This window comes from Lissotriton vulgaris, chromosome 11 (assembly GCF_964263255.1).
Source record: "Lissotriton vulgaris chromosome 11, aLisVul1.2, whole genome shotgun sequence".
Taxonomy (NCBI): domain Eukaryota; kingdom Metazoa; phylum Chordata; class Amphibia; order Caudata; family Salamandridae; genus Lissotriton; species Lissotriton vulgaris.
Window position 1 is genome coordinate 139557292 of NC_141699.1, and position 21051 is coordinate 139578342.

Consider the following 21051-nt stretch of genomic DNA (forward strand, 5'->3'; position numbering starts at 1 on the left):
CACTAAGTACTGGAATATAATGATAAAACACAGGAAGTATTACATAACAGTATTGCACTGAAACTGTTTCCTAATAGCATTATTTAAATTTTTCTATATGGATGTTTACTGATTTGCTTTTATGGATCACTGGTCTGTTGCCTCAAACTTTCAATAAAGATAAATGGGTCATTCCAGACTTTGTGTCATGTATTTTGCTGTGATGTCATTGAGGTAATATGGCAATAAGCAGTGAATAAAAGTAAAGTGAAGTTGCAGGAATTCTCACATGAATGCACAGATGATTGAGGACACATATATGACCTGTTTTCTCTTTTGCATTGCAGCTAGCCCCTCACGCCATAGTATATCTGAATGGAGGATGCAGAGCATCGCCCGGGACTCAGATGAAAGTTCGGATGATGAGTTCTTCGATGCACATGGTAAGTGTAGGAGAGCAGCCATCATTTGTGGTTATGTTTCTCTGTAGAAGGATAGATATTAGTGACAGACAAGGCTTTAAGTGGGTCCGGTCCTGTTGGGTCTCCAACTCAGAAGTAATTATAAGCTGGCTTTGAAAATACTACCTACTGGGCCCTATAATTATGTTCTCAACTTTACAGACAAGCACACAGACTGATTTCTCAACAATGACTTTGAAAACCCTTTAGGCAATCCATTTTAGTAATGCAGTCAGTCCCCCTTTATATTTCACATCTAACTTCATTGTGCGTTCCGTATGTGTATTTACTTTTTCCAGATGTCATGTTTCTGTATTTGTTCATGCAAATTATAGGTTTTTTATAGTGCATACAATGAACTGAGGTGCCTCTTGGTATCTGGATGAGTTCAAGTTCTTGGTAGGTGTTGTTACAGGGCCCCACTGAGACCTTGAGAGTTGATACTGAAGGCAGTGCAAGCATTTCACTACCTGCCACTATGCAGTGAAAATGTTTAGACTGCCTTCTCATCCCAATCCTTGGCATCTTTCCAGAGCTCGCAGACCAATGGTCACACATGTTCCAATTCTAATTACCTTTTTATCTGAAAAATGTAAAGGAAGGGATGGCCCCTGGCAGAAATGACTTTCCCGTTGAAATTTTTTAAACATTTGGGGCCTACCTGGTCACACATTTGGTTGCGATGTTTGGGGAGGTGCTCTAGAGTATGGTGTTTCCACCGTACATTCGTGGGGCCGCAAGGTTAGGCGTTTACTAAAATCTGAGAAACCCTTAACCCAATGCTCCACCTACAGGCCAATCTCATTAATCAACCTTGAAACCAAAATTGCGGCAACGACTCTCGCTAAAACATTACTTAGAGTTGTGAAATCCCTTATTAAAGCTGATTAAAACAGCTTTATGCCAGCTAGAGGCATGAAACATCAGTTCCGGAGACTCCACACAGTGGTGGCGCAAATAGACAAATTGTCAGACCCTACGAGAAAGCCTTTGACTCAATCGAAAAACCTTTTCTCCACAAAGTATTGGAAAGGATGAACTTTGACTCATATTTCTGAAATTTTATTGAACTGTTATACTGTTCCCCATGAGCTAAAGTCTGTGTTAACTGCATAGTTTTGCAGAAATTCTTGACAAGGAGGGGTACCCATCAGGGCTGCCATGTTTCCCCCTTCACTTTGCTCCCACCATCAAGCCTCTGGCCGAATGTATATGGAGAGATGTGCAGATCTTGGGGCTATGGTGGGGCGGCAACTTTGAAGACTGCATCTCCTTATATGTGGATGATGTCCTAATATATGTCCAACAGCCAGAATTGTCAGTTCCTAGGCTCAAAAATATCTTGAAAGTCTATGGAGTGGTTTCAGGCCTTTGTGTATAATGTGGCAAATTTCCTAGTATCCAAGCGGTGGTGACCCCCCTATATTTACCCCCAGTTACCCTCACCATTCAAGAAGGGACCCATCAGGTACCAGGGAATGAACATTTCAAATGAGTCTGATACTTGCTTTACCACATATTCATATTCTCTACATTCTCCACAATTATCCATATAGGATAGCTCAGCAATGGTTTCCTTAGTTACAGGCTAGTGTAGTGTCCTGCCAGGACACAGTCTCGTTGTTTGCAGTGTAACCCTACACTAAACACCCACCCACCACAGACGTCACTGGGTCAGGTGACGCTGTTAATAAAAGAGCCAGAGCGCACGTGCTCGAGGCCAGATCTGCTATCCCCTAACTGGTGTCCGGTGTCATCATTCCTTCCACCATGCGGGCCTAGGGCCCAACTTTACATTGGCGACGAGGCCGGTAGTGAAGCCACGCGTGCCACTGCCAAAACATCCTGAGAAAAGGGGGAGAGAGCTGCCCGCCTGCAGGGCACCCCCTGTAGCAGGGCGCAGCAGCGCCGAGAAGCAGGTGGGCACGTCGGAGCCCCGCAGCCTGCAGCGACCGTGAGGCCCACCGCACCAGCCTTCAAGGACGAGCCGGCCGGAGCCTACCCGCGTCGGCCGCCACCATCCAGCGCCACCAGGAAAAGAGCGGACCGCCCAGTGCCCACCTGAGACGGCCGCGACACAGAGACCCCAACCGGAGAGGTGCACCAGCCGGGCGGAGCCCACCCGCGTGGCCTGCGTGGAACGCGGCCGAAGATAAACTCACATTACGGCAAGGCCAGCGGAGCCCACCCGTGGCCTGCCTGCAGCGCCCCCCTCCCCGCCGCGTGTGTGAAGTGCGGCGGAGGGGTGTAAGACTGTGCCGAAGAGCGCCTAGACGGGCACAATGCTGCCGTAAATAAACTGACACTAATGCAGAACCAGCGGAGCCCACCCGCGGCCTGCCTGTGATGCCTCCTGCCCCCCGCCGCGAGGGTGAATGAACATAATTTATGCAGGACTCGCGGAGCCTACCCGCGGCCTGCCCGGAGCGGCCCCTGTCCCCGCCGCGTGTGTGAATGGAGGCGGCGGGGTGAATAGTCCCCAGAGAAGCGCCTGCAGCGAGGGGAGAGCAACAAGAGACTGCCCACCCCACAGTGATCAGAGTCCCCCCCTTCCCCCAAAGCCTGTGAACATTTTGCCTGGGACAGGGAGTGGGGGGAAAGAGAAGAGGAAGCCTTCCAGAGGCGGGGAACACTCCAAGCACTGGACGTGCATTTTGCCCACCTTCGCTGCACCCAGTTGAAGCCACACCGACTCCCCGCCGAGCAGCGTGCTAATCAAGAAGCTGCTGCAGGCGGGAGTAGAGAAGCGATAAGAGCCTACCTGGTTTGGGTGTGCCTGCGCCCGAGGACGTGAAGGGGGGAGCCCAGGAGAGAAGCCTTGCACCGGCAGTGCCGTCAGCAGCGGGTGTGAAGCTGCCGGGGGTCCGTCGGAGCGCTGCCATCTAGTGGCCAAAGTGCATCACTGCGCCCAATACAGAGACAGAGGGCAATGGAGAGAGACTGCACCATAAACACTGTTGTGCCCTACAGCTGCAAGCTGCATACTGCCCCAACTGAAAAAGGACAAAAGAAAGAAATGGGACTTACCTGTAGACAGCAGTAACTCCAGCCCCCTCCTGCACACTCCATAGCAGAAGCAAGTCCTGCAAGCCCTAACAACATGGGAAGGAAAGTCACCAAGAGGAGGCAAGCTGTTGCTGAAGGGAATCCAGCCCACACTGCCATCTAGTGGTCACTAGGTGGTATTGCACCCAAAAGAAGCCACAAGAACAAACAAGCACAAGTAAGCACAAGGGACAGCCTACAGAGGTAAAGCAAGCAGCTGCAGCAAGGGGCCTCAGACTGTGCAACGCCCCAAGGAAAGCATCCAATCTCACGCAGCAAGTAAGTGCGCAACCACGCAGAAGACACCCACACACACCAGCAAAGGGTCTGCAGATGCCACTTCCAGCGCGACGTGGGAAAGAGGCACAAACGCCTCACCAAGCATCCAAGCACTGACAGAACGTCTGGAGGGAAACGCCTGCCAAGCACTGGAAGAACGTCCAGGGAAAACGACTGCCGAGAGCAAACGACGGAGAGAGCAGCAACGCCTTGTGGCCACAGGTGTTCACCGCAGCATCAACCACTCCCGCCAACGGTCCAAAGCAGCAAGTCCCTGACAACAGCCAAAGCAGCAAGTACCCAACGACTCGCAACAAGCGTCCAAGAATTCCACACCTGCACGGCAGCACTGCGCCGGAACGTGCCAGGAATCAAGAGCGCCAAAGTGACGCTACACAGCGACACACCAATGCCACGGGACAGCACACAAAGGTCCCCAACAGAGACAGCAATGTCTCGCAGCAACCGGAGCGCCACCGTCAGCACGCATGGCAGCATGCACCAGAGTTGCACCAGGAGCGGTGACGCAACCCTCCTCCGCGCAGACAAAGCGCGCCAACGCCAAAACACTGTGACGGTGAATAGCGACCACAAAGAAAATAGCACAGCATGACAACTCATGCCCAAGATGAAAACCGACCACCCAGTATGGTCACCAAGGAAAGAAAAGCAACAACAGAGAAGATACGACGACAGGTCTAGTCACCAAGCCAAGTGAAGACAGTGTCCTACCACATGGACAAGACCACGGGGACGACATGTAGAGGGCCCGCTACATGGAGAATCCTGGTTAGCATGAGAAAGCAAGAAAGAAGACCGGACCGCGTCGAGGAAGAGAACGAAGAGGAAGAACGGAGTAACACAACATCACTCCACAGAGGGGGAGAGAGGACCACAGCACACAGGAACATTGGTGCTGTCCAAGGAGCATCGCAACATCCGTGTGGATCCCAGTAATCGCTACAACCTGCATTCGAGGAGACCAACCACTGAAGAACTGCATGGGTGCCCCGTGAACCTGAAGCTTACCGAAGCAGAGCATACCCGAGCACTAGACAATCCACCCTTGTGGACTACACAAGACTCGATTGTGGCCATGTCCGAAGTTCGGCAGCGACCCGTACAGCCCACGCGATCAAGTGGCGGTCCAGGGGACAAGGGCCTCGGCCGCATATCCTGTGAGAGAGGAATCCGGATGGGAGAGGTGCAGCAGCGGCAGCTCCACGACAGGCAACAGGAAGCATGAAGGCCCCAGGTAATCACCTGGCACCGAGAAACGGTCTGTTGAAGACACTGAACCCATGTCCTAACGGCAAGACCATCCTGGCGGATGACATCAACACCCCCGAGGACATCATGAGAGACTTGGCGGTGAGTCCGTTGGCAGTTCGGCAGCGACGCCTTTGCGCGGCTCATGCGAAGCCCGCACGGCCCACCCGGTCCCGTCGTGTCCGACAAGAGGGTCCTCCCAGCGTCTCTAGTGAGAGAAGAGTCCAAGCAGGAGAGGCCAGTCTTCGAGGCTCCAGTGAGAGAGGAGTCTGGCAAGGAAGGCAAGTCGGAAGTTACTTGGCCGGACGGAGATGTGAAGGCATCAAGATCAGCAAATCCAAAGAAAGACCCCTCGTGACATAGTCGTCTCCTACAACCAACAAGCGTTGTCATCCACTGGACTAGGAACACCTGAGAGACCCCTCTAGGGTCACACCCATCCTGCTACCAATGCTCCAAGTGATGAACATGGTATATAAGCGTCAACACAGCAAAACAAGGATGATCTGAAGTACACCGCCGAGGTGAAGCTCATCTGACTGACTTTGTAATCCTGAAACTCTCAACGTTCTCCCAGCGATCGCCTGAAGAAGATCTGTTGGGGCTATCAAATGTTATTGTTCTGTTTTCTTGCAGGTTGGACATTTGTTTTTCCTTTCATTAAAGTTGGGGAGGAATGTAGTGTCCTGCCAGGACACAGTCTCGTTGTTTGCAGTGTAACCCTACACTAAACACCCACCCACCACAGACGTCACTGGGTCAGGTGACGCTGTTAATAAAAGAGCCAGAGCGCATGTGCTCGAGGCCAGATCTGCTATCCCCTAACTGGTGTCCGGTGTCATCATTCCTTCCACCATGCGGGCCTAGGGCCCAACACCACAGCTAGTATAAATAACTATGTGTGGCATGGGGTTCCTCCAAGAGTATCGCATAAGAAAGGCAACAAACATCACACAACGGTTAACGAAGTGGTGACTATGCAGCTATTGTGCTGATCAGCCCACATGCTTCCAATCAGTGATTGGATCGTCGGAGACTGGGATGACCCTGCTATAAGATTAGAGAGGGCGACAGTGGCTTGCTGTGCCCTTTGGTCCTGGTTGTATGGAGCCAGGGTCATGTTGTTGATATCTTCAGTAGAATGTTGGCAGAGGGTGTTGATTGGATGAGTCAAGACGATTACTACAGAAACACTACTGTGGCATGGCTCATAGTTAAAAGAAATTTCCCAACTGCAGGGGTTTAACTACTGGGACAAGTTGGTAATCTCCAAACTGGGCGATGTGTGCGCACTGCCCACAACCAGATGCTTCCCTTCGAACAACTAATGAAGGAATACGAGCTACATCAGTCACAATTCTTTCTCTATTTACAATTAAGGTATGCAACTTGCTTCCTCATTTCAGTACACTGGAATCTAAACTAACTATGGCTGAATTGTGTGGAAGGGCATTTCCTGCCTTTACAGGACTCTGGTGGTTAATGTACTGAATCGTATAGTAAAACTAGGGGAGAAGTGGGAGTTGGATCATGGGAATCTAGATAAAGACGACTAGCTGGAGGCAAGATGGCAGCCAGACAACTGGTAAATACTGCACGGTGGATACTTATGCAGTTCAAATACTTCCACAGGATATATTATACCCCTGATAGTATTTAGAGGATAGGGAAAGCCTATCGCCTGGATAGCCTTAGATGCAGGCAATCCATCAACCGGATGTTCTACATTGTAAAAGCCAATATATATATATATATATATATATATATATATATATATATATATATATATAGATAGATAGATAGATAGATAGATAGATAGATAGATAGATAGATAGATAGATAGATAGATAGATATATTTTTTTAAAGCAGAGGTGCGACGGAGGTATACACTACTGTTAATATACTGACAGTGCCAAAGGAAAACAAAAACATTCTGTCTTTGTAGGTGTGGAGCAATAGAGAGAGTGTGTGAGAGAGGTCCTGGTGTTGGGGAGGTGACACAAGGAAGTACATGCAGAAGGGCAGAGTGAAAGGAGGTACACACTACTGTTGATATACTGACAGTGCCAAAGGAAAACAAAAACATTCTGTCTTTGTAGGTGTGGAGCAATAGAGAGAGTGTGTGAGAGAGGTCCTGGTGTTGGGGAGGTGACACAAGGAAGTACATGCAGAAGGGCAGAGTGAAAGGACAGTGGTGAGCTCCGCACGTAGCAGTGCATATGAAGCACATGCAGAAGGACAGAGTGAAAGGACAGTGGTGAGCTCCGCAGCTGGCATTGCATATGATTGATCCAGGAGTCCCTTTTTTTCATGCATGTGGGTGGTAAAGTGGCAGAATGGCCACAGTGTCAAGCCACAGGCTATTGTCCACCTCTGGTCCCTGTCGTAGGGGCGCCGTGCTTACTTTGTAATTCAAAAACAAACGTAGTGGCACAACGTTTTTCTTAGGAGCCCGTCCTCGGTGCTGCTGAATACTGGGATGGCCAAAAATGTCAGGATTTGCCCAGTCTTAATTCCACCTAATTCCTCTTTCTTCTACCACCTTACACTTCCTCTCTCTTTATCTCACACCTGCAAGTTATTTTTCATTCCTACCCTCTTCCTTTATTAATGTTTCTCTCTCTTTCTCTTCCTCCTGCTGTGTCCCTTTTCAGCCTCTCTCTCTCTTACTTGGGGTCAAAGTATGATGGTGAAAAGTAAATCCCAGTCCACAAAAATGTGTGCTGGTGGGTTCCCACTAATCGCAACCACCAACACAAAGTAAGCACCTACTGGGCAGGGGATGAAGAATGATTTTGGGTTGGCCAGAAGTGCCATGGTAAGCATTGGTGTAACGCTAAATGATTGCCCCACCCTTCCTGCAGAATCTAATGTGGGTCCCGAGTCTCCCATATGTCACAGTCTTTTTTTTACTGTGGCCTGAATAGGGGCCCTATGAAGCGTTGGGGGCTTCTGAAGGGGTTGGGGTCCTCCTGCACCACAGGGGCTGCACAGGCTTGTGGTACACCCCTGATGGAAAGGCCTACTTTAGTCTCCACCTCCCAGTGCTTACTTTGTAAAAAGATAAGTGCCAGGGCCCTTCTCAGGGGGCCACTGCAACTTGCACCCTTCATTGCCCCTGCCAGCGCTGCCAACGATAGTACCAGCACAACTGGTGACTATCGCACTCCTACAACTTTGATAAATTAGACTATTCCAGTCCACTAAAAACTGAAACCATGGTGTCGGCGGCAGGTATCGTTAATTTTTAATGTATATTGAAATATTAATGACTGTGTTGTGCTGATCTCGAAATTAGGCAGCAGCGCCACCGCGTGATGGACTGTTATAGGTGCCGGTGTTAAGAATGAAGTGCCAGCTGAGCACCAGAAACCCCTGGCTCAAATTAAGCAATGCTTTTATTGGACTGAAGACTGAAGCATGGCGAAAACGGTCTGGCAGTAGGTGTGAGGCTTCAGCACCAGGCAGTCATGAGACTGTCTCAGGACCTGCCTACCCTTGCTAGATTTGAGCTTTAGGGAGGTCTCAGGGAGCCTTCGGATATATCTAGACGAGCGGAACTTTTGGGTATAGCTAGAGCTTCTCCAGGCCCGCTAGCCCATACAAAAGACTGTAGGGTGGGGCACAGTACTGCCCCCACCTGGCCAAGTAGAGACAGTGCAGGTCTTTGAAGGTGCAATCTGCAGGTCACGGAGAGGTTGGTTTAAATTTATCACATTGTTTTGAAGATGACATTGATGGCTCCAGTCAATCATTCGATTGACTTAAGCCTGTTTTGGGTAAGATGAACACCACCTTAGATCCCTCATTCTCTGTGTCGCGTTGATTAGTGGGAAGTGGACTTTCTCCAGAGCCGCCAGTTTACCTCAGGATAAGAGGCACTGGAAAGGCTTGCAAATGTGTGAATGTGTGTTAGTATCAACTTGGGTAGGCACCTGTGTATGTGCTTGTGCACTTATCTGTGTCTTTTAGTGTGGCTTGTGACTCTCTGTGTGCACACGCGCATCTGTGTGCGCACGGCATGTGTAAACAAAGTGGGGTCCAGCCACCTCTAGTGAGCAGAGCAAGGGGTGAATGATTACAATGAGTTCTACTACATCGTTTTATTCTTGATGATTTTATTGTTATACACATTAAATATTTTGCTTCTCCAGTTTATTTTACTTTTTATTAGTGGAGATTTTATGAGATCAATAGAGCCCATCTGTTCTCCTATATTTACCCAGAATATCCATTAAATACACCATGGGGCAGATTTGTTCTATGCTGCGAATTGTACTTCCAGCACCATTTGCAGTAATTTGCACGGTAACCAGTGTAAGTTCTGTAAAAAACCTGTAACCCATGTGTGCTCGTGTCATAAATGAAGCATGGTGCAGCCCGCTAATTATTGGCTGAATATAGTTCTTCTTCAGGTGTGTCTCTGTGCTTCAACATCCTCTCCACCCCCTTTCGCCTTCCATAGCATTTTGGATCTTCGCGTTTTGTGAAAAAAAACTGTAAGACCTACAATGTACTTGGAGACAGAAAGAGAGGAGGGACTACTACATTCAAGGGACACTCCACAAATCATGGTTTCTTGAAGTGTGGTATTTGGTTTGAAAAACAGAGTTTGAAACCTGCTCTCTGGTCCCTAGAGTTAAATGAAGCAAAGGGAGAAAAGAGTTGAGAGATCTGTCTGTGCATTTACTTGATGTATTTGTAATCATTTTTGGCTGCCCATTTACGGACACACCATCAGAGAATCAACAGCATGTAACACTTTGTTATGTTTCATTTCTGCAGAGGATCTCTCGGACAACGAAGAAGTGTTCCCTAAAGAAATCTCAAAGTGGAGTTCAAATGAATTGATGGATAAAATCGGAAGACCCGAAGGTGACGATATCCAGGGTGAGCCTTTCTGGTTTATTTAAAAATGCATTCAGATGGTGTTTGGGGTGTCTGCCTCTGCCAGATAGCGTTTAGGGTGCCTGCTTCTGCCAGAAGGTGTTTGAGGTGTCTGCCTCTTCTGGATGGTGTTTGGGAAGTCTGCCTCTGCCAGATGGTGTTTGGTGTGTCTGCCTATGCCAGATGGTGTTTGGTGTGTCTGCCTATGCCAGATGGTGTTTGGGGTGTCTGCCTATGCCAGATGGTGTTTGGTGTGTCTGCCTATGCCAGATGGTGTTTGGTGTGTCTGCCTATGCCAGATGGTGTTTGGTGTGTCTGCCTATGCCAGATGGTGTTTGGTGTGTCTGCCTATGCCAGATGGTGTTTGGGGTGTCTGGCTCTTCCAAATGGTGTTTTGGGTGTCTGCCTCTTCCAGATGCTGTTTGGGATGTCTGCATCTTCCAGATGGTGTTTGGGGTGCCTGCCTCTGCCAGATGGTGTTTTGGAGTGTCTGCCTCTGTCAGATGGTGTTTGGTGTGTCTGCCTATGCCAGATGATGTTTGGGGTGTCTGGCTCTGGGTGTCTGACTCTTCCAGATGCTGTTTTCGATGTCTGCCTCTTCCATATGGTGTTTGGGGTGCCTGCCGCTCCCAGATAGTGGTTGGGATGACTGATGCTTCCAGGTGGTGTTTGGAGTGCCTGCCTCTGCCAGACGGTGTTTGGGATATGTGTCTCTGCCAGATAGTGTTTGGGGTGTCTGCCTCTTCCAGATGGTGTTTGAGGTGCCTGCTGCTCCCAGATAGTGTTTGGGATGTCTGATGCTTCCAGATGGTGTTTGGGGTTTCTGCCTCAGCCAGATGGTGTTTGAGGGGCCTGCCTCTGCCAGATGATGTTTTGGAGTTTCTGCCTCTGTCAGATGGTGTTTGGGATGTCTCTGTCTACTAGATGCTATTTGGGGAGTCTGCCTCTTCCAGATGGTGTTTGGGGTGTCTGTCTCTTCCAGATGGTGGTCGGGGTGTCTGCCTCTGCCAGATCGTGTTTGGGATGTCTGCCTCTGCCAGATGGTGTTTTGAAGTGTCTGCCCCCTTCAGATGGTGTTTGGGGTGTTTGCCTCTTCCAGATGAAGTTTGGGATGTCCACCAAACATATGTTTTGATTTTGCTTTGCGAAGAGATCTCTCCCTTTGAACTGCAAGGGATTCAAGACCATTGTTACTGCTGCTTGTAAGACTCAGACAAAAGTGGACATTTTGCACCCAGATTTTGCTGACCTATGAAAACAATTCGCTTGAAGCCAAGGAAGCATTTCTAGCCTGCATTGTGGTGGTGATGGGGTGGCTCAGAGCCAACTGCCTGCAACGTGACCCAGAAAAAACAGAGGTCCTGCTCTTTGGCCCTAACTCCCTTCCTAGTTGTTCGAGTGCCTTGCCAGCAGCTGCTCACTACCCCACCCCTCTTTGAGGTAGCAAATAACTTAGGAGTGCATTTCAATGTTCACCTCTCTTTTAAACCCCAGATTTTTGCAGTTGTGAAAGCCTCTTGTTGGATACTCAGAATGATAAGGACATTTATTTAATTCCTGCATTTAGAAGCTTGAAAATCAGTAGTCCGCGTCCTGATACTCTCCAGATTAGAATATGCCAATGTTCTTTATCTGGGGATCCAGAATTACGTAATACATTGGCTGCAAATTATGTAGAATGGGGCAATTTGCCCTTTGTTCAAGCTTCCCACGCGTGCTTCGGTGTCGAACTACTGTAACCAATTGCAATGGCTACCGGTGAAGAAAAGGATTACTTTCAAGGCCTTGACCATTGCTCTTCAAGCTTTTTACAAAGCCAGACCTAAATACCTGTCCAACAGGCTACATTAATATTGTCCTCCTAGGACTTTACGTTTGCAGTCTACTTGGCTGGTTAGTTATTCCACACACTAAGCATATAGTGGAGTGTCTGCCTCTTCCAGATTGTGTTTGGGGTATCTGCCTCTGCCAGACCCGCACCGTGGCTGCCAAACTTCGGAATTCTCTTCCTGTGCACATCCGTAGTATGGACAACTACCTGGCATTCCGCAAGGCCAATAAAACGCCCCTTTTTCCTTTGCTTTAGGCTCTGCCTTCTGTTAGTAGCCTCCCACTTCCTGCCTGTAAGCGCTGGGACGCCCCTTTGCTGTGGCAGCTGTGCGCTTTACAAAATTGGTAACATAACATATGAAGCTTGGTAGCTCGGCCTGTTCTGTTTTGGCGGCCAAGCACTGGAATAAGCTCCTCTTTCAACTCAGATGTATCCCAGAAGAATCCATCTTCCGGAAGCCACGAAAAACGTATCTGTTCAACGTTTAAGGTGGTAGTTGTCTCTTTTCCTTTTGCCTTAGCGCTGGGACACTCTGGCAGTAGCTGTGCGCTTTAGAAGAGTTTTTTATTCATTCATTCATTCAATATTGAACTCATGGTGAGACAACCCATGATGCTCTTAATGCATTTTAAAGTATTAGAAACACCGGCAGGCTCCCTGTTTTTAGGGTTGCTAGATCCTTCCACATCATCAGGACACTGTATCCAGTCCTGAGGTTTACGTTTGACAACCTAATGCATTCTGGGAGATGTTAGCAAGTATTACTATTTGGATATATAGATGGATAAGAAACAAAAGTCTCCACTCGTTTCCGACAAGGTTGCAGGCTGCATCCACCATAGAGGTTATAAACAAGCCTTATTCAGAACTTTAACACATGTACCATCAATTCATAATGAACATAAGGCGGATAATATTCTAAGTAACTATTAGAATCTACTCTGAGCTGGTAGGTCCCCACAACCTGTGGTTTCTCCACCCCATTTCTAAATGCCTTGCAATGACCACGTGTCCTTCTTCCTCATTCAACAAAATGGCGACCAATCATTCTCATGTCCTAGAGTGTGCTGAGAAGCTGCTTCTTGTCTCCCACAGCTGTGGCTTTGTCTGGAATTATACCTTAGAATTATACATACATTATCACACAATTGTGTTTTTTGTGTCTTGCTTGATTTAGAGAGCCAGCATTCTCTGTAGTATCAGAATTTTGTACGTATGATGTTTTGGTAACGAGAATTGTGAGAGGAACAGGATATAACCACGTTCAAAGGCTGGATGGGGTGCAAAGAAATTACAAATGTCAGTCCAGGTATGTTACTTCAGGAGAGCATCCAACAGTAGTTGTGAAGGATGTAAGGAAATGGAAGTTCGCAAAAGAGTTACAGCAAGAAAGCGAAGAACAACGATTGGTAGGCCAATACACAGTGTCAGGGAATTGGAGCATAATAAAGATAATGTGGGTAGTATAAAAGTATAGGAATATTTTAAGAAAGGAGAACTAAAGTAGGGACTGGAAAACGTTGTGAGTAAAGTGTCTTGATGTTGAGTGTTTCTTGAAACAGGAAAGTGGTAAAACCCAAAAAAGTTGGTAAGATTAGTCAAGATAGTGTGTTTGGTGGTCTTGAAAGTGGTAAGGGCAGGGACGTGTTATTTCAAAGTTGCAGAAATTGCTGTAGTAAGAGCAGAACAATTAGTTCCCAGTAAAAAAATATGCGCAGGTACACATGGGTCTCGAAGAAGCCTGAATGAAACACTTGCATTACTCTATTTTTTTTTTTTAAAAATTTTTTGAAAACCTTTATTGCACAATGTCATGAACAAATACGGGCCTACAACCATCCGGCCGGCCTCGACAATCTTTGAAGCACTTCAGCAATCAATACGGCACCGCAGTAGTACTACAAACGAATTACAATCGACTCGAGTTACACTGGAGAGATACGTACTACCGGGGAGCAGGAGAAGTGAAGGTTTATTTTTAAAAGTTTTTATGAAGAATAATAACTGTAGAGACTAGAGAGGATCAAGGACCAAACATACCAACCAAAACTGAAATGGGCGACGCATAGCAAAGAAATACAGCGAGCACGGAGACAACATCAAAATGGCGGCACCAAAAAAGCACACAGGGATAGACAATCACAGAATACGTTGTGTGCCAATTGCTACCCACCCCCTTACAACTAACGCCATTGACCCAATGAAAAAGGGGAAAGAAAAAGGAATGCAGAAAGAAGAAAAATAAGGCCCATAGAACCAAAACGGACAAAATAAAATCCCCCCCCCCCCCCCTCCCCCCCACCCTACACGCATGCAGAGGCTACGGCCTACCCCCCCCTAGCAGTGTGCCTGTCGCCCAAAAAGAGTACCCGAAATAAAGAAGAAGAAAAGAAAAGAAAAAGGAAACATGTATTACCGGAGGAGGGCCAACCATATGCACCCGAAACAGCATCACGAATATTATCGGCCACCTTACCCCCGACTCCCAATCAAATCCTAGCCAACGTCCAGCTCCCCCGTCTTTCCATCACAGTCTTAGTAATGCAAGCAACGGCAAGTAGGAAGGGGAAAAGCAGAGTCAACCTTGTCCCTTGCGATCCAACGTGCCAGTGAGGTACAGTAGCGAAGGAGCCATACGGAACAGGAGAAACAGCCAGAACGACCACAGCGAGTCAAGGCACCGTCCAACAATTTCCATCCGACGCAGGGCAGTGTGATCCATAAAGGTATAGTGCAGGCAAACAGCCAGCAGCAGTCCTCCGAAGGTAGACAATCCAAGCAGAAGCAACATGCCCTGAATAAGAGTACCAGTCTCGCCAGTAGATCCCGGTGGAGGTAGCAGACATGGCGTCCAAGGGCGATCCCCCAGCAGCTGTACAAATGCAGGAATCACACTTTTCTCCATTGCTGTGACCGGCAGTGTAACGAAGATGTTCGGCTCTCTCACCCTCAGCGCCTCACCGCATCCCTGAAGAGGCAGATCACAACATTCGAGCCCAGGGTGTGGCGAAGTGTCCCGCACGCGAGCGCCAGCTCGGCCAGTCGAGGAAAGTGGAAGCAATATGTCATCCAAGCGGCCCTCCAGGTCCCGGGCATTGCAACCCAAGGCATCCTGCAAACCGGCCAAAGCAATCAATACATCGCCGATATTCAAGGGCGCCTCGGGAGGGGATGGTTCTGCACTCCCCTGCACATGGGGATCGCAGGCGTGTGGCAGCCCTCGAGTCCGATCGCTGGCATCCCTTCCTATCAGCCGGTCATCAACTCGGCTCGCCGACAAGCACAGCCAGGGCGCTGGGGCCAGGGCAGCACCCTCCATTCTAGCGTCGCGTATAGTGCAGCACAGAGTCGGCCGTAGCAGGCGCCCACAGCACAGTCCAGTTAGTCAGTTACAAGCGCTAGCCACTCTGCCCAAGATGGCCCCCTCCGTCTCCTCTTGAAGACAAGGAGACTCGCAGGATCGTCCGGTGAGAGGGATACAATTGTAGCGACGACAGGGATGAAGCTGTAAAAGCGTGGAAACCCCAAGAGAAATTGTTGCGTCTCTGCTGGAGGTCCAGAGCGTCTGCCTCGTCTCGCCGGCCGCTTCGCCCTGCCCTCAATGGCCGGTGTTGTTATTCGGCCAGGCGCAGCCGAGAACAAAGGACCGATCCCCTTCGCCGATCCCAATCAGGCGAGCAGGGCGTCCCGTCACTCCCATAGCAGGGAGACTGACATGGAGCACATCGTTGGAACCAGCGTCGCTTCCCGAACCCGATACCGCACCACAGTCACAAAACAGCAAGCAGGAAAAGAAGCGGTACGGGAGGGAAGCAGACAGGTCGGCGGAGCCGAGGGCTCAGGCGGCCATCACGGTTGCTGGCTAGGCTCCTCCCCCGCATTACTCTAGTTTTGAGATTCTTTTAATTCGTTTAGAGTTCATGATGTCATTCTGTTTGTTGTGTTGCATGTGTCTGATTTTTCTTATACCTTGTTCTTGGTTGTGTTTTATGTGTCTTGCTTATGAAAAAAGAGAGATGTGTTTTGTTTCCGGTCTTGTCTCGTTAGAGAGCAATTATTCTCTATAGAATCAAAATCTTGCACCCGTGATGTTTTGGTGATGAGAATTTAGAGAGGTCAATTAGTACTAGAGGATTTTCTGGTCAGTCTTTCAGATTCACTCTTCTTTTATGTAGGTTGCTAAATAAACTACCAACTTCAACTTCCACGTAGCCTCTGTCATCTTTTCCCACAGTGATTTTCAAGAACTCTAGTTTGGAATCTTTTGACCAATGTGGGATTTTCCTTTCTTGGTCAATGCGGAGTTGAGTTTCACCAGTAAACTCCACTTGAGACTCCTATCATCAGAAATGTTCAGTTTTGCTTCTGCCACTGGCTAGAGACAGAAACTGTCTTAACTGATATCAGGGAAGAATTACTGGCGTCCATGGACAAGGCCAACCCAGTGAACCATGTCTCTGTAGCTGTTGACACAGTGTCCCACAAGGTGCTCCTTTTAAAAAAGAAATAATCATTTTGATTATGTTTTGACATAATGATCACATGAAGATCTGCATGACAACATTATCTAGCAATGACACTATATCGACAGTAAATATATTGGATCAGGGAGGAGGCCATGAGAATCCAGTACAGCAGGAAATAAAGTTCACTCTGCCGCCCATACCGTCATACAGTTCCAGGACATGGTACGTTTGCCAGTGGTGTCAGGAGGTATATTAACAGAAGGAGAATATGCATTATTATACAAATCGCGTTTAGCATTAAGTCATGTAGTGGCAACAAAGTGAACCTAACATAAAAAGAAAAACTGAAGGTCGATCACTATGTGTGGGCACAGGCCAATGTAAGGATATCAGTGGGGCATAGCAGTGGGCAACACGTTAATAATCAAATAGGTGCATTGGACCCTCTGGAGAGAGCAGCGGGGAGGAGAAGGAGAAGGGAGCCAGAGAGGATGGGGACGTGGAGGTGGGGGGATTAGGAGGGGGGGCCAGAGGCCCTGCTCGACGGCATCGAGGCCAGCCGAGTCTTAACCAATGTCAAGTTTTCTTTCCATGGGGCAGATTTCGGTCACATGAGTGCTGTCGTTCTCGCAGCCATCGACAGCTAATTCATGCGTTCTGATACCAGTGCCCTATGCAAGTCAACCAACCATGTGTGCATGTTGGGGACCAGTGGCGCCTTCAACATCATAGTTTTCGCACATTTAGCAATGGCCAAGGCCAAGTCCATACACTTGTTTAGGCCTTTATGAGGCGCGGTGCGCCTTGTGATACCCAGTAAGAAGTGGGTGGGCTGTGCCACTAGTCGAGCGGCAGCTGCCTCGTGAGGATAGTGGCCTCCTCGGTCCAGTATACTTGAATAACAGCACAGGTCCAGACCATATGGGTGAATGTGGCCCCCGGGCCATCTATCTATCGCTGTTGGGTACAAGCGCGCCAGTCGATGAGGTGTGAGGTATGTATGATGTAGATAATTATATTGGGTATATTTCAACCTGGCATTAGTCGAGACATTTTTCAGGTGGTTAGTGCATTGTATCTATTGTTTGTCAGTGATAGTTATGCCTAGCTCGCATCCCAGTATGCTCTAACTGCTGTCAACGCGGGTGGATCGACTAGTCGGAGGGATTTGTACAGGGCTGTTACAACATGTCTGTCTCGCTCATGTGTAAGCAATGTTTGCAAGAGTTGCGAAGTAGGGGGCTCTGCGCGGTCGTTGCACCATGTTTGTAGGGCATGGCGTGTAAGCAGCGCGTGTTGCAATTATGAGCCTTGTGGCACCTCGTCTGCGTCCCCTAGTTCCTCAAATGATTGCAACTGTGCGTCCATGAACATGTCTCCCCTCGTGTCTAAGCCCCACTCCCTCCAAAGGCTAAACTCCACGCGTCCTTGAAAGGCGAACGATCCCGGAAGTACCTCCAGCGGCAGGTTAGGGGCATATGGAGTGGTCCGACCTGTGGATAGTACATATCTAAGCCAGCACTGTCTGGCCGATACCATTAGTACACTGCTGCGTTGTTTCTGGGTTAACGTAGAGGTGCCCGGCAGCCATTCCAGTAATACTGGCGGATCCCAAATTATGGCCTCGTGTGCAGCTCAGCAAAGCTACTGCTAGCCAACCATTGCATCGGCCATTGTAATTTTGCTCTACATATTATCGCTTGTAATTCGGGGCACCAAGGCCACCTTCCGAGAGTGGCAGATATAACTTATGGAGGGCCAAACTAGTCCTGGACGTCTCCAATATTAGGGAGATCCAAAAGGATTCTAGATCCTTAAAGACTATCCGTAGTAAGCGATAAGGAAGTGTATAGAAGAAATATAGAAGGCGCAGGAGAACTAAAACTAGACTCAGCCAAAATGGTAGGGTCAACCGGGCTCTGGTAATAGCTCGCCCAAGTTGGCGTCTGTAATGTCCACCCAGTGTGATAAACCTGAACTCCCAAATATTTAAATGTGTCGAACGCCCATTCCAGTGGCGTGATTGGTGCGGTCTGTTTTCGAGCTGGTGACATGGGAGTCATTGGGAACACTACTGATTTAGACAAGTTGACCCGTAACCGGAGACCCGCGCATGTCCGTTTAATGTAATGTAATGTATACGTCTTGTAAAGCGCACTGCTGCCCTGAGGCGTCATGGCGCTGTAGACCGCTGGGGAACCCGTCCTGACTATCCTGTGAGATGGTCCCTACTGGATATCTCCAAGGTGAAACCAGGCATCCCCGGCGAATGTGGGTGGCCTTTGTAGAGATGAGGCAAGCTAATGCCCAGAGTTGCAGAGTGTGATCCCTGGTTAGAGTGGGCACCGAGATGAGAATGATCGAGTCTGCTGACCCTTTTTCCACAACCCTGCCGCGTCAGGAATTGAACCCTGGTCCCGGGCCGTTCTCTGCTTCTAGGTCTGCCACCTCTAACCAGTGAGCCACACCACTCCAGAGACCCATTATTAACTGCAGTATCTCAGTGCAGCTGCGTAAGTAGATCAAGGCGTCATCCGCGCACAGCGACACTATAGGCCACCGACCCTCAGCATGCAAGCCCCACTCCGCCACCCGTTGGCGTAATTTGCACGCCAGCGGTTCCATCGCCGAGGCGAAAAGTATTGGCGATAAGGGGCAGCCTTGGCGTGTACCACACGCAATTGTTAAGAGCGAGGAAAAAGTGCAACCCACCTTTACTCTGGCCAGTGGTTTGTAGTGCAGTAACTGTACCCATCGCAGGACATTAGGGCCAATACCATGCCCGGCCAGCACTGCTAGTAGATAGTCCCAGGTCAAGGATCGAACGCCTTCTCGATGCCGAGAGAGGCTATCCAGGACATCTCCGCTGCCCCCTTCCCCCAGTCTAGCAGCGCAAACAACCGTCGCAGATTCAAGCCGGCGGCCCTCCCCAGTATAACACCGCTCTGGTCCTCATGAACCAGCAGAGGGACAGCCGCAAGCAGTCGATTCGCTAGAATTTTCCTGAGGATCTTGTAGTCGACGTTTAACATCGACAAGGGATGGTAGGAAGCCATTCAAGCTCGGTTCAAGTACTCTGATTTAGCGCCAAGACGCCCATGGGCATTCGCCGCACTTTACAAATCCATTAATCAAATCAAATCAAAATCAAATTTGAAGTGGGTCTCGGGCCGGTTTCGGTAGAACTACCAGTGTCGCTTCCCTCAGGGTGTGCTAGAGTTCCCCTTTCTCGAAGGCGTCGGCATTCATGCTGGATAAACCGGGGTATTACCTGTTCAGAGTAAGTGGAGTAAAATTCCGACGGCCAGCCGTTTGTTCCCAGCGTCTTACCAGTTGCCAACTGCCCAATGGCTTCCATGACCTCGTCTGTTGTAATGGGATCTTCTAGGGAATCGTAGTGTGCTGGTGTAATTTGCGTGAGTTGCACCTCGGCTAGAAAGCACTGTATGGAGGTGAGGTCAATGGCGACAGGGGAACGCATACAGCGCCGTGAAATATTCACAAAAGGACTGATTAATGCCCTCCTATGTGTTTACAAGAGTCCAGGCCAGGTGTGAATTGCCGTTATGGGGTGTTGGGAAGTGTCAGACTTCAGTAGCCACCCCAGCATTGTACCCGCTTTATGTCCCTCTTTGTGTCTGCGAGCCAAGTATGTCCTGTAATCCAGGGCACAGAGGTCATCCGTTGCACCTTTGTATGCAAGGCAAGTTAGAGAGGGACCCACCCCGGGGTCGTTAGGGATGAGCTGCTCGCATCTCTGTATTTCCGCTTCATGAGTCCGGAGTGCATCCGTCAATGATTTTTGGGCTCCGTAAGTAGTTTTGAGTGCTTGCCCCCGAAGGACAGCCTTAAAGGCGTCCCACTCCACTCCCACTGACGATGCAGTGCCAGCGTTCGTCGTAAAGTACTAGTCAATGGAATGTGAAAGGGTCGCACAGTATGATGAGTCAGCGAATGCGGTGCTCTGCAGCCACCAGGTCGAGATCGGAGGCCGGCTCGCGCCCCAGGAGAGAGTCAACTGCAACAGGTTATTGTCGGACAGTGTTCGAGGCAAATAGTCTGCCTGCAATATGCTATGGAGGGCATTATCGGAGCAGTATATGGCGTCAATCTGGGTGCATAAGTCGCGTAGCACCGAATAATGCGAGTATGTGCATGTTAGGGGATGCTTGCTGCACCATGCATCATGTACCTGCATGTTGGAGACCCACTCCGTCATGTGCTGCACTAAGTTTGATGGATTGAGCCCCTGGGAGGGGGGGTCGTGAGCGATCTAAATTAAGATCTGGCACCCCGTTAAAGTTGCCACCCCAGTACATGGGGACTGTGGGGTCTGTCAATAAAGACGGTGTGAGTGTTTGCAAAAACTAGTTCAGGCGTACAGAGAGACCAACGCCAGCGGAGAGCAGTTTAGCAGGCCTTCTAAAGTAACGAAATGGCCTTGTGGGTCCACCCTGGAGTGCGTGACCTGCAACGGGGTCCCCAGTGCCACCCAGATAAGAGCGCCGATGGTGTATTCGGAGTATGTGGTGCCCAGAATCGTGCCCCTCCAGCGTTTGCTGAGATACGCAAGTGTATGTGACGTGAGATGTGTTTCCTGTAACAGAGCGAATGTGATGCCATTGGTACGTAAATACTAATGCACTTTGTGTCGCTTGGCGCACCCCACCAAGCCCCTCACATTCCAAGTCAACAACATATATTGTCCCACCCCCATTAAATCAGACACAGAAAGGCCACTTGGCAGTCGACCGGCGGCATACGCCTCAGGAGTCCCCCGCCCCATCCGACCCCCACACCCACCGATAAAGGTGTAAAGCCTGCCCTATAATG

General features: G+C 49.2%; 1 protein-coding gene across 8 annotated transcripts in view; it reads left to right on the plus strand.

Annotated features, from left to right (window-relative positions):
• Positions 1–21051, plus strand: part of PITPNM2 (phosphatidylinositol transfer protein membrane associated 2) — a 1044200-nt gene that overhangs the window by 757343 nt on the left and 265806 nt on the right. For all 8 annotated transcript variants that reach the window (XM_086942927.1, XM_086942931.1, XM_086942930.1 and 5 more), the window contains exons 9-10: positions 327–422; positions 9820–9924. In XM_086942927.1, coding sequence (XP_086799053.1) covers positions 327–422; positions 9820–9924 — 201 coding nt within the window. The remainder of the gene's footprint in view (positions 1–326; positions 423–9819; positions 9925–21051) is intronic.